This window comes from Mandrillus leucophaeus, unplaced genomic scaffold, assembly GCF_000951045.1.
Source record: "Mandrillus leucophaeus isolate KB7577 unplaced genomic scaffold, Mleu.le_1.0 Scaffold1050, whole genome shotgun sequence".
Taxonomy (NCBI): Eukaryota; Metazoa; Chordata; class Mammalia; order Primates; family Cercopithecidae; genus Mandrillus; species Mandrillus leucophaeus.
Genome location: NW_012098655.1, coordinates 813099 through 827787, shown reverse-complemented (window position 1 = coordinate 827787; position 14689 = coordinate 813099). Strand labels below are relative to the sequence as shown.

The 14689-nt window shown below is 39.4% G+C and overlaps 1 protein-coding gene across 1 annotated transcript in view; it reads left to right on the top strand.

Annotated features, from left to right (window-relative positions):
• Positions 1-3136, top strand: part of LOC105541029 (centrosomal protein of 70 kDa) — a 35609-nt gene extending 32473 nt beyond the window's left edge. Inside the window, exon 13 of the mRNA XM_011981864.1 lies at positions 2395-3136. Within this exon, the coding sequence (XP_011837254.1) occupies positions 2395-2456 (62 nt within the window). The 3' untranslated portion in view covers positions 2457-3136. The remainder of the gene's footprint in view (positions 1-2394) is intronic.
• The last annotated feature ends 11553 nt before the right edge of the window (positions 3137-14689 follow it).

The following is a 14689-nucleotide window of genomic DNA, read 5'->3' as shown; positions in this document are numbered from 1 at the left end:
AGTTTAAATATAATTACATATGGCTATAACATTATCTTACTATTAAGAATAATTTTTAAAGTGATTGATGCACAAGTGAATTCTTTTTTTCTGTATAGCTCATTCGAAAGATTTTTTTTTTTTTTTTAAAGAATGGCTCTTTGCTTTTAGAAGAGGAGATGAAGCTTGGTAATGAAGATAAGGGAATGAGTCAATGAAAACTTGATAAGAAGAATAAGTGAAAGAAGTATCTAATTAGAATATATAGCCTAGTGAACATAAAGGAAGTTTTGTGACCAGTTTTATGTGCACTGGGGAAGCAAGGGAGACAATGAGTGAGCATGCTTTAGGCTTGTCCTCATATTTAAAAAGATCATGGCAAGTGAAAATGTAATTTGAAAGTTAAACTTGAGATGAGGTATGAAATTGTGTAAGTGTGTTGTCTGATATCCTGAAGAGCCTGGTTTCATAGAATAATATGATTCTACTTGCTCTGGGATTGCTATTAACTTAAGCAGTGATGTTCTCATCATTCATAAATATTTGACACATTAATAAACATATTTTAATAGGGTGTGCTGGTAACACTTATTTCAGAACGCTTCTATAGAAACTTCCTTTCAGATATTATGACACTCAGCATGGTTCATAAAGATCATTTGCTTCAGAAAGCCAAGTTTCTCTGGAGATGAATTCTGTATTTTGGTCAAAGTTGAAATTCTGAGGTTAAACATTATATTTAACATTGGGAAAGTTAAATCTGGCAAACATGACTTTTTTTAATTAATAGGTGTCACTCAGCATGTAGGTGCAGGGTGGTAGACTGAATAACAGATACAGAGAGTACCTTTAGCGAGTAAAAAAAAAAAATCCATTCTTTTTCTCGTGTAAGTGGTGTGATTGACTGAGGAAATTCCCATATCAGCCAAGATCCTTTGCTGTGAGGTTCATTTGTAAGGCAGGTTTCTCACTTAATGAGAAAACAGGTAATTTCAGAATGGGCAGAGGGCAGAGTCAAGGAATAACTTGATCTTGTACCTTACCACAATGTAAGGGACTAAACAAATTCTATGTTGTAGGTTTGCTTATATTGTTTCCATTCCCATATCTTGATGCTTGGTTAGTGGATTCAGACAGGTATTCTGACTGAAGTTGGGAGCTTAAAGAACTAAATGAATAGTAGGAGAGTATGGGCTATGTGTGTAGGCTAAATGAAGAGCGACCAGTATCACCAATATCCAGCTAAACAGTGGAGAGAGTTGGAATCCAAGAAAGCATGTTTTATGTAAAGGAATGTGTTTATTAATGATGGCTTAACAGAATAAGCTAGAAAAATGTAGTGGGTATCTAGAGAACCTGCCATTGTGGCTTACCTTAAGTAGGCCTGGGATCTGGATAATGAGAAAAAGGATTTTGCTCCCTTGGTGGCCAGGAGCTTCAGAGAGTGAATTCTAACTTAGGCTGGTTGGAATAAGATAGTCTTAGAAAGAAAAATCATTCAGAAAGAGCCTGTCAAAGAAGAGCCTGGATTGGTTTATCTGGTAAGCTGGACCAGGCTAAGCCCTATAATACATTGTACTTGAGGTTTGTATTCTTGATGAGGCTCTCTTTTTGATTAGGCAGATAATTGTTTTTTTTAAGACATAGTCTTGCTCTCTGTCACCCAGGTCAGAGTACAGTGATGCAATCTCAGCTCACTGCAACCTCCGCCTCCCAGGTTCAAGCAATTCTCCTGCCTCAGCCTCCCAAGTAGCTGGGATTACAGGTGCCCACTACCACACCCAGATAATTTTTGTATTTTTAGTAGAGATGGGTTTTCACCGTGTTGGCCAGGCTGGTCTTGAACTCCTGACTGCAAATGATCTTCCCATCTCGGTCTCCCAAAGTGCTGGGATTACAGGCATGAGCCACTGCACCCAGCCGGCAGATACCTTTCATCTTAGAGTGATCTGCTACTAAGAAATCTTCCCAAGAAAATTAAAGAGGACAAGACTGTTCTATGAGTAGAAATTCCTAAGTCCTCACATGGAGACCCAGGGAGGAGATGCCTCTACCTGGGATTTCATCATGTAGGTACACCCATGTAGTGATACAGATCTAATGAGACACTAACATACCACACACATGGGCAGTTGGATCTGTTAATAAGGGCATGCTGCTAATGAAGTTAATACTAGAATCAGAGGGTACTTGTAGGTATGTGGTAACCTTTATAAACAGAGCCCCTGTGAAGCATCTGTATCCGAATCAGTGATAATCTGTCATCACTATTGGAGAAAAACTTCATGTGCACAAAAGCACCAGTATTGTTGTCTTTATGTTTGGGGTTTGCCTTTACATATAGGTTCTTGTTTCATGTGAGTTTACCACTAGAAAAAGTTACTCTCTTTTATTATTACTGTTTTTGTATTACAGAAATTGATGACTTGGATGCCATTGTACCTGCAGTAAAGAAATTAAAAGTACTTTCATACTGAAAACAAATCAAATCATTTTTACTGTGTAAATTGTATTCTTAACATTTTGTATTTTGTAGGATTGATCTTATTTTGAGACAAGGGTTGTAAAATGTATTTGCTCTCAGAATTCATCCCCTTCTTAGTATTAGGTCATTCTTCATCTCTATAATTTTTATTAACTTTGAGATTCTTATACAGAAAATAGTTTCAAGGGTAAAGTAGTTAATTAACTTTAGATCTCTTCATTTATTAAGCAATTATTGAGTGCTTAAAATTTAAGGTTGTTTTAGAGTGGAGTTTGTGAGTAAAAGAGGAGGCCAGGGAGACAGATTACAAGTAGTAGGTTGCAATCTTTTAGATTCAGGTTGTAGTAATCTTTGAGCCACGACAAAAGGAATGCCAAGAGCTCTCTAAATTTAGGTAGTAGGAAGCTACTGCTCTCCTGGCAAGGATTAATTGGCACATTCTGTTAAGATACCCCTCATGGGTATCTTTCAAATAGGAAGAAGCAGGAAGAAGAAAAGGAAGAAAGAAAAACTGTTTAATCATTTCTGTTAGGGTAGGAAATGAATCATAGGGTAAAATGGATGAGTAGATAGAAGTCTCTCATTTAAAAAGTGTCTTTTGCAATCTTGATGTAATGCACTTTTTATAAGGACTTGAGATCTCAAATAAAATTTTTGTAAAGAATTTCCAAATGTTAAGTGTCCTCAGTGATGTGCTTGTATATTACTGACAAATAATGAGTCATATTCTCTTCCTAGGCTGAACCTTCCTTGGGCAACTTGTACATCCTTGCTGCATTTTATGTAAGAGTACTTTACTTGCTGCCTTCTATTTATTCTGTATTCTCAATATTCAGTCACATTTTCTTAAGGGTCATTGTTCTGCCTCATACCCATGAGAACAAGCCACTTTGGACTATTCTTCCCCACTTTTATAAGTAGCAGGTCTAGGAAGATTTCTCTGTCATTCTTGTTGGCGGGCATATAGAATATTATAACACATTTCCAGGAAGCAGCATGGTGGAATGGTGAGTAAACGTCAGCAAACAAGCATCCACATCCTTGGTGTTATGACCTTAGGGATCAGACATAAGATAATAGGCTCCTTCTAGGTTTAAAATTCTTTGTCATGATAGCCTGCAGTTACATTTCTAAACACTAACTTACAATTTGTGGAAGAACTGTGTCTTGAGGGTTGGGTACAAAAAATATTTGGATACTCAATAATATAACTACTAAATATTGATTAAATTATTCCAAGAAATTGAAGGCAGGGCAAGATGGCAGAATAGAAGCCTACACTATTGATCCCCATTGCAGGAACACCAAATTTTAACAACTATTTACACACAGAAAAGCACCATCACAAGAACCAAAAATCAGGTGAGCAATCACAGTATTGGTTTTAACTTCATATTGCTGAAAGAGGCATTGAAGAGGGTTAGAGAGATAGCTTTGAATCACTGATGCCACTCCTCCCTGACCCCCTGGCAGTGGCTGCACTGAGGGGTCTGAGTCTGTGCAGTTGGGGGAGGGAGAGCACAGAAACTGGGGGACTTCACATTGAACTCAATGCTGCCTTGTCATAGTGGAGAGTAAAGCCGTGCTAGGCTAAGCGAGAGCAAATGCACGGAGGGAGCATTTGGACCAGACCTAGCCAGAGTGGAATTCTCCATTTCAGCTACCAGAACTTGAGTTTCTTGGCAAGTCTTGCCACCGTGGGCCAAAGTGCTCTGGGGTCCTAGGTAAACTTGAAAGGCAGTCTAGGACACAAAGATTGCAGTTAATTCCTAGGCAACTCCTAGTGCTGGATGGGCTCAGAGCCAGAGGACTAGGGTGACAGATGACCTAGGTAGACACCAGCCAGTGCAGTTAAGGGAGTTCTTGCACCACTCCTCCCCCAAGCCCAGGCAGGCCGCAATGAAAGTGACTCCTTGCTTCTGCTTCAGGAAAGGAAAGCAAAGAGTAAAGAGGACTTTGCTTTGCATCTTGGATACCAGCTTAGCCACAGTAGGGTAGAGCACTGGGTAGAGTCGCAAGGCCCTCATTCCAGCCCCTAGCTCATGAACATTTCTAGGCACACCTTGGGTCAATAGGGAAGCCACTGTCTTGAAGGGCAGGACCTTGTTCTGGCAGGATTCATCACCTGCTGACTAAAGAGTCCTTGGGCTGTGAACTACCAGCAGCGATACCCAGATAGTATGCTGTGGGCCTTGGGCTCTGAGACATGCTGACTTCAGGTGTGACCTAGCACATTCCCAACTGTAGTGGCTATGATGAAAAACTCCTCTTGTTTGAGAAAAGCAGAGGGAAAAGTAAAGAGGACTTTGTCTTGTCACTTTAGGTACCAGCTCAGCCACAATAGAGCTTTTGGGGTCCCTGAGGCTTTTGGGGTCCCTGAATCCAAGCCTAGGCTCTTGGGCAGCATTTCTGGACCCTGCCCTGGGCGCCCACTGCCCTTCAGGGTGAGTCCCAGGCCTGGCAGCATTCACCACAAGCTGGCTGAGAAGCCCTTGGGCTTTAAGTGAACATTGGTGGTGGCCTAGCAGAATCCCCTGTGTGCCAGTGGTGGTGGCCACAGGGAGAAGCCCCTCTGCCAATGGAAAGGGGAAGGAAGAGCAGGAAGGACTTCATATTGTGATTTGAGTGCCAACTTGGCCACAGTACAATAGAACATCAGGCAAAATTTTATGGTTTTTGACTCTAATCCCTGGCTCCCAGACAGCATCTCTGTACCTGCCCAGGGCCTGGGGATACTTGACACCCTGAAGGGAAAGACACAAACCTAGTTGGCTTCACCACCTGCTGATTGTAGAACTCTAGGGCCTTGAGTGAATATAGGTGGTCAAGTAGTGGTTACAGCAGACCTTGGGCAAGACCCAGTGCTGTGCTGGCTTCAGGTCTGATCCAATGCGGTCCCAGTGGTGGTGGCCACAGTGGGAGAGAGAGAGAGGTAGGTGATGGTCAGGTAGTGGTTACAGCAGGTCTTTGGCAAGACCTGGTGCTGTGCTGGCTTCAGGTCTAATCCAGTACAGTGCCAGTGGTGGTGGCCACAGTGTGAGAGAGAAAGGGGTAGGTGGTGGTCAGGTAGTGGTTACAGCGGGCCTTTGGCAAGACCTGGTGCTGTGCTGGCTTCAGGTTTGATCCAATGCAGTCCCAGTGGTGGTGGCCATGGGAGAGGGAGGGCGGAGGGTGAGGGGGGAAGAGAGGTTTTTTTTATTTTATTTTTGCTTGTTTATGCAATCAATGTTGTCAGTTCAAAATAATGAATTATAACTTGCAGTAAGCCTTTCAGTAACCTCAAATCTAAAAATATGCAATGGATTTAAAAAACAAGAAATTAAATCATACCACCAGAGAAAACCACCTTCACTAAAAGAAAGACAGGGAGGAAGGCAAGAAGGAAAACAACACTACAAAACAACCAGAAAACAACAAAATGGCAGGAGTAAGTCCCTACTTATCTATAATAACATTGAAGGTAAATGGACTAAACTCTACAATCAAAGCACAGTGGCTGAATGGATGAGGAAACAAGACCCAATGATCTATTGCTTGCAAGAAACACATTTAGCCTATAAAGATACACCTAGACTGAAAACAAAGGGATAGAAAAAGATATTCCATGCCATTAGAAACTAATAAAGAGCAGGAGTAGCTATAATTATATTAGACAAAATAGATTTCAAGGCAAACACTGTAAGAGACAAAAAGGTCATTATGTAATGATAAAGGGGTCAATCCAGCAACAGGATATGCTTGTAAATACATATGCTAATACTGGAGCATGCAGATATGTAAACTAAATATTATTAGAGCTAAAGAGAGAGCTCCCAATACAATAATAGCTGGCGTCTTCACCACACCATTTTCAGCATTGGACAGATCTTCCAGGCAGAAACTCAACAAAGAAACATCAGATTTAATCTGCACTGTGGGACAAATGAATCTAATAGATACTTACCAAACATTTCATCCAAAGGCTGAAGAATACTGAAAATTATTCTCCCCAGCACATGAATCATTATCAAGGATAGAGCATATGTTATGTCACAAAACAAGTCTTAAAACATTCAAAACATTGAAATAATAAGCATCTTCTCTGACCACAATGGATTAAAAGTAGAAATCAATAGTGAGAATCTTGGAAACTATACAAACACATAGAAATTAAACAGTATGTCCCTGAATGACCAGTGGGTGAATGAAGAAACTAAGAAGGAAATTGAAAATTTTCTTGAAACACATCTCAAAACCTATGAGATACAGCAAAAATAGTATGTATGACGGGAATTTATAGCTATACGTACCTACATCAAAAAAGAAGAACAACTTCAAATAACCTAATGATGCATCGTCACTCTTTTCCCATTTGCCCCAAGAATACTTGCCAGGGGTCCTTACGACTGCAGTGTTTACCTTAAGATAACTTTGCGATGAAATAGCTCATTTTTATTATTTTCACATTGCTGTAGTGTATTTACTTTGGAAACAAAACACATCCTTCTATTTGTAACATTGTTTTTAGTAGTGGTATTTCTATTTACAAAATGCAGTAATTCTCGATTGCTGAAATTGTCAAAGCCTAGAAAATGTAGCATTCCTACGGGTGATGTTTAAGATCATTCTCAAGCAGTTGTTGACTGAAGATTTGTTTGGCGGATCTGATTTTTCTGAAATAGTTGATTCTGATGATTCCAATGATTCTGATGTTAGTTTTGTTTAGAAATAACTCTAAGAACAGTTTTTATATTTTATTTTCACATTGAAAATCAGTCGGATTTGCCTCAGCCTCAGAGAACATGTTTATGTAAAATTGAGCACTGGCAGCAAGCTGCACTTTTTTTTCTAAACAGGAAAGGGTTAAAGAACTAGAAAAGCAAGAGCAAACTGAACCCCAAATTAGTAGAAAAATAATAAACAGGAATATATGAATTAGAAATGAAGAAAATAATACAAAAGATCAATGAAACAAAAGTTGGTTTTTTGAAAACATAAAATTGACAAAACCTTTAGTCAGACTTACAAAGGAAGACTCAAATAAAATCAGAGATGGTAAAAGACATTACAACTGATATTGCAGAAATTTAAAGGATTATTAGTGGCTACTGTGAGCAACTATATGCCAATAAATTGGAGAATCTAGAGCAAATGGATAAATTCCTAGACTCATACAACCTCCCATAATTGACCCATGAAATTGAAATCCAAAACCTGAACAAACCAGTACAAGTAATGAGATCTGAGCTGTAATAAGTTTCCCAGTAAAGCCTGAGACCCGATGGCTTCACTGCTGAATTCTACCAAACATTTAAATAACTAATACCAATTCTCAAATTATTCTGAAGAATGGAGGAGGAGGGAATACTTCCAAACTCATTCTGTGAGGCCAGTATTACCCTGATAGCAAAACCAAAGACACATCAAAAGAAGACTAGCCCAGGTGTGGTGGCTTCACACCTGTAATCCCAGCACTTTAGGAGACTGAGGCAAGTGGATCACTTGAGGTCAGGAATTTGAGACTAGCCTGGCCATAATGGGGAAACCCTGTCTCTACAAAAAATGCAAAAATTAGCCAGGCATGGTGGTGTGCACCTGCAGGCCCAGCTACTCAGGAGGCTTGTGTGGCAAAAAAAACAAAACAAACTACAGGCCAGTATCTCTGATGAATATTGATGGAAAAATCCTCAGCAAAATCTAGCAAACTAAATTTAACACATTAAAAAGATCATTCATCATGGTGAAGTAGGATTTATCCCAGGGATGCAAGGAAGATTCAACATAAGAAAATCAATCCATGTGATACATAGCAACAGAATGAAGGGTAAAAACCATATGATCATTTCAATTGATACTGAAAAAGCATTTGATAAAGTTCAAAATCCCTGCATGATTAAAAAGAAAACCCTCAAAAAATTGCATGTAGAAGGAACATACCTCAACATAATAAAAGCCATATATGACAGACTCACAGCTAGTATCATACTGAAAGGGGAAAAACTGAAAGCCATTCCTCTAAGATCTGGAACACAACGAGGATACCTACTGTTTTTAAAAATAGTAGTAGAAGTCCCAGCTAGAGCAATTAGATGAGAAAGAAGGGGCATCCAAATTGGAAAGGAAGAAGTCAAATTATCCTTATTTGCAGATGAATATGATATTTGGAAAAACCTAAAGACTCCACCAAAAAACTAGAACCAATACATTCAGTAAAATTGCAGGATACAAAATCAGCATACAAATATAAGTAGACTCTCCCTCTACTGCTCCCCGTCCCCCTCTTCTTGATGGAGTTTTGCTCTTGTTGCCCAGACTGGAGTGTAATGGCACAGTCTCGGCTCACTGCAACCTCTGCCTCCCAGGTTCAAGTGATTCTCCTGCCTCAGCCTCCTGAGTAGCTGGGATTACAGGTGCCTACCACCATGCCCAGCTAATTTTTGTGTTTTTTTACTAAAGACTGGGTTTCACCATGTTGGCCAGACTGGTCTTGAATGCCTGACCTCAGGTGATCCACACGCCTCGGCCTTCCAGAGTGCTGGCATTACAGGAATGAGCCACTGTGCCAGGCCAGAAAATAAGTAGACTTTCTATATGCCAACACTGAACTATCTGAGAAAGAAATTGGAAATTTACTCTTGTAAATCCCATTTACAGGAGTCACAAATACAATTAAATAGGGATTAACTGAACCAAAGATGTGAAACATCTCTACAATGAAAACTATAAAACACCGAAAAACACCAATGACAGAAATCGAAAAGGACACCAGAAAATGGAAAGATATTCCATGTTCATGGATTGGAACAATTAATACTGTTAAAATATCCATACTACCCAAAGCAATCTACAGATTCAATGCAATCCCTATCAAAATATCAGTGACATTCTTCACAGAAATAGAAAAAACAATGCTAAAATGTATTATGGAACCATAGAAGACCCAGAATAGCCAAAGCTATCCTGAGCAGAAAGAACAAAACTGGAGGAATCACATTTCCTGACTTCAGATTATATTACAGAGCTACAGTAACCAAAACAGCATGGTACTGGCATAAAAGCAGACACATAGACCAATGGCGCAGAATAGAAATCACAAAAACAAATCCACACACCTATAGTGAACTCATTTTTGACAAAGTTGCCAAGAAGATACACTAGGAAAAGAGTCTCTTCAATAAATTGTGCTCAGAAGACTGGATATCCATATGCAAAAGAAGGAAACTAAACCCCAAACTCTTTCTCACCTTATACAGAAATGAAATAAAAATGAATCAAAGACTTAAATCTAAGACCTCAAAACTATGAAACTACTACAAGAAAACATTGGGGAAAATCTCAAATACATTGGTCTGGGCAAAGATTTCTTGAGTAATACCCCACAAGCAGAAGCAACCAAAGCAAACGTGGACAAGTGAGGTCACATCAAGTTAAAAAGCTGCTCCACAGCAAAGGATACAATCAACAAAGTGAAAAACAACTCACAGAATGGGAGAAAATATTTGCAAACTCCCCTGTTGCATGAAGGCAGGGACCCTGAATGGAGGGACCAGCTGGAGCCATGGCAGAGGAACATAAAATGTGAAGATTTCATGAATATTTATCAGTTCTCAAATAATACTTTCATAATTTCTTATGCCTGTCTTACTTTAATCTCTTAATCCTGTTATCTTCATAAGCTGAGGATGTATCTCACCTCAGGGCCACTATGATAATTGTGTTAACTGTACAAATTGATTGTAAAACGTGTGTTTGAACAACATGAAATCAGTGCACCTTGAAAAAGAACAGTAACAGCAATTTTCAGGGAACAAGGGAAGACCACCATAAGGTGTGACTGCCTGCAGGGTCGGGCAAAATAGAGCCATATTTTTCTTCTTGCAGAGAGCCTCTAAACAGATGTGCAAGTAGGGAAGATATCGCTAAATTCTTTTCCTAGCAAGGAATATTAATAATACCCTGGGAAAGGAATGCATTCCTGGGGGGGAGGTCTATAAACGGCCACTCTAGGAGTGTCTGTCTGATGTGGTTGAGATAAGGACTGAAATACGCCCTGGTCTCCTGCAGTACCCTCAGGCTTACTACCCTCAGGCTTACTACCCTCAGGCTTACTAGGGTGGTGAAAAACCCTGCCCTGGTAAATATGAGGTCAGACCGGTTCTCTGCTCTCTGTTTTCTGTTGTTTAAGATGTTTATCAAGACAATATATGCACCGCTGAACATAGACCCTTATCAGTAATTCTGCTTTTGCCCTTTGCCTTGTGATCTTTGCTTTTTCCCTTTGTCTTGTGATCTTTATTGGACCCTTATCAGGAGTTTTTTATTTTGTCCTTAGAAGCATGTGATCTTTGTTTTCCTTTTTGCCCTTTGAAGCATGTGATCTTTGTGACCTACTCCCTGTTCTTGCACCCCCTCCCCTTTTGAAATCCTTAATAAAACTTTCTGGCTTTAAGGCTCAGGTGGGCATCACAGTCCTATGATATGTGATGTCACCCCCAGAGGCCCAGCTGTAAAATTCCTCTCTGTACTCTTTCTCTTTATTTCTCAGCCAGCCGACACTTACGGAAAATAGAAAGAACCTACATTGAAATATTAGGGGTGGGTTCCCCTGATACTACCCATCTGACAAGGGATTAATAACCAGAATATATAAGCTGTATGTCCAAACACCTCTATAGGAAAAAATCTAATCCAATTAAAAATGGGCAAAAGATTTGAATAGACATTTGTCAAAAAAAGAAGAGATAAATGGCAAACAGGCATATGAAAATGTGTTCAACATCACTGATCATCAGAGAAATGCAGATCAAAACTACAATGAGATATCATCTTACCCTAGTTAGAATGGCTTTTATCCAAAAGACAGGCAATAATAAATGCTGGTGAGGATGTGGAGAAAACAGAACCCTTGTACACTGCTGGTGGAAATTTAAATTAGTACAACCACTATGGAGAACAGTTTAGAGGTTCCTCCAGAAACTGAAAATAGAGCTGCTGTAAAATCCAGCAATCCCACTGCTACGTATCTACCCGAAAGAAAGGAAATCAGTATATCAAAGAGATACCCACACTCCCATGTTTGTTCACAATAGCTAAGATTTGGAAGCAACTTAAGTATCCATCAACAGATGAGTGGATAAAGAAAATGTGGTACTCATACGCAACGGAATACTATTCAGCCTTAAAGAGAATGAGATCTTGTCATTTGCAAAAACATGGATGGAACTCGAAGATCATTATGTTAATTGAAACAAGCCAGGCACAGAAAGACAAACATCACATGTTCTCATTTATTTGTGGGATCCAAAATCAAAACGATTAAATTCATGGATGGTTACCAGAGGCTGGAAAGGGTAGTGAGGGCGAGGGTGGAGGGGAGGTGGGGATGGTTGATGGGTATTAAAAAAAAATAGAATGAATAAGACCTACTGTTTGATAGCCCAACAGGGTGACTATAGTCAAAATAATTCAGTTGTACATTTTAATATAACAAAGTATAATTCGATTGTGTGTAAAACAAAGGATAAATGCTTGAGGAGATGGCTACCTTCATTTTCCATGATGTGATTGTTACACATTGCATGCCTGTATAAAAATATCTCATGTACTCCATAAATATATATACCTATGTGCCCACAAAAATTGAAAATTAAAAACTATTGGCAGTATCAAAGTTTGCATGTATCTCCAAAAAAATCATTACAGGAAATTGCTGTGAGACAATTTGGAAAGAAATGTAATTTAAAAATTAAATTTTGTCAGCTGGCTTAAGAGCCTGTGGTTAAGACTTAGTTTAAAACAGAAGTTTTCAAACTCTTCTTCAGAGGGCTAGGGCTTTATTGAAGGTGCCCCAAGGACCACTGAGAAGGATAGTGCCACTAATAGAAATAGCTTTAAGCTTTCCCTATCAGATCCACTTTTATCCAATTTTTATTAAAAATATAAATAAGAATAGTGCAGTTATTGTTTAACAATATTTAAAATGTAAAATGTTGATTTAAAACATTTTATTGATGTATCCTTGACATATAATAAACTATACATATTCGAAGTATACATACAATTTGGTAAGTTCTGATATATACCTGTGAAATAATCAGCACAATCTAATAGACATACCCATCATTCCAAAAGTTTTCTTTGCCCCTAGTAATCCTTTCCCACCTTTTCCCCTCCCCTCCCTCCCCTTATCCTGACTTTTATCACTTCCTTGGTTTTTTTTCCTAAATAGCTCTGCCACTTTTGTGTGTGTGTATATGCCTAAACCAATGTAGTTGCGACTGTTTTTATAAAACTGGAATCATTGTGTATATTCAGAATATTTCTTTTGTTCAGTATTATGTTTGTACTGTACATCAATGTTGTTTTTGTTAGGTCCAGGTCATTCGTTTTCATTGCTATATGGTATTCCATCTATGAATATTCCACAATTCATTTGTTCTAGAAGTTGGCATTTGGGTCATTTTCAGTTCTTGGCTACTGTAAATAGTACTGCTATCAATGTGCATCATCATACGCTTGTATGCAAGTTTTCTAGAGTATATATCCAGAACTGAGATATACACAACTGGGTCATAGGGGAAACAAAGGGGAAATGTGTATAGCCATACAGGCCATGTACTACTGTACAACTTGAAGCAGTAGCATTTCTATAGATAACAATGTGAATGAAGCTTCTGGAGGTGTACAGAGTGGTGACTTTGGTAGGGAATGTGTATCTTCAACTTTAGGAGAAAATGCAAAACTATTTTCCAAAGTGGTTGTACCCATTTATACTCCTCCCACAGCAATGTATGAAATCTCCCACTTTTCCACATCCTTTTGCCAATGTATAGAGCTACTATTGTAGTTTTAATATTTATTTCCCTGATCACTAATGAAGTTAAGCAACTTTTCCATTGTTTATTGGACTTTTGTATGTCATTTTTGAAGTGCTTCTGTGGCTTTCGCCCATTTTTCTATTGGATTGACTTAGTAATTTGTAAAAGTTACTTATATATTCTGGACATGAACCCTTTGACAGTTATATGTGTTACAAATGTCTTCTTCCATTCTGTGACCTATCTTTCCATTTTCCCATAGTGTTTTTGTTTTTTTTTTGTTTTGTTTTGTTTTGTTTTGTTTTGAGATGTGCAGTGGCGGGATCTCGGCTCACTGCAGCCTCCGCCTCCCAGGTCCAAGCAGTTCTCCAGGCCTCAGCCTCCTGAGTAGCTGGGACTGCAGGCGTGTGCCACGATGCCTGGCTAATTTTTTATATTTTTGGCAGAGGCGGGGTTTCACCGTGTTAGCCAGGATGGTCTCGATCTCCTGACCTCGTGATCCACCTGCCTCGGTCTCCCAAAGTGCTGGGATTGTAGGTGTGAGCCACTGCGCCTGGCCATCCCATAGTGTTTTTGTTTTGTTTTGTTTTGTTTTTTAAAAGATGGTATCTCGGTCGGGCATGGTGGCTCATGCCTGTAATCCCAGCACTTTGGGAGGCCGAGGCGGGCAGATCACGAGGTCAGGAGATCGAGACCATCTTGGCTAACACGGTGAAACCCCATCTCTGCTAAAAATACAAAAAATTAGACTGGCATGGTGGCACGCACCTGTAGTCCCAGCTACTCAGGAGGCTCAGGAGACTCGCTTGAACCTGGGAAGCAGAGGTTGCAGTGAGCCAAGATCATGGCACTGCACTCCAGCCTCGGTGACAGAGCGAGACTCCATCTCAAAAAAAAAAAAAAAAAAAAAGAGATGGGATCTCACTGTGTTAACCAGGCTGGCCTTGAACACCTGGGCTCAAGTGATCCCTCCCACCTCAGCCTTCCAAGTAGTTGGGACTACAAGTGTGTGCCACCACACCAGCCTACAGTTTATTTTTATGAACATAAGTACCTAATTTTCATGGAGAGATGTGTGGTCTTTCAGTTGGTGCTCTTTGCATATTACGAAATCTTGCTTTGGTCACAAGTTGTAAAATTATTCTCCTATATTATCTTACAGCTGTATAGTTTTTGCTTTACACACTTAGTCTAATACACCTGGAGTTGATTGATTTTTGAATGTGATATGAGTAAAGGACCATTTCATATTTTCTCACATGAATATCCAGTTGTCCCAGCACCTTTTATTGCGAAGTCTATCTTTTCCCTTTGTTCACAGTGCTTCCTCTGTCATAAATTGAGTATCTATATGTGAATGGGTTTGTTTCTGGGCTCTTTTCTGTTCTTTTGGCCCAGTTGTCTCCCTGCACTAGTAACCTTCTGTCAT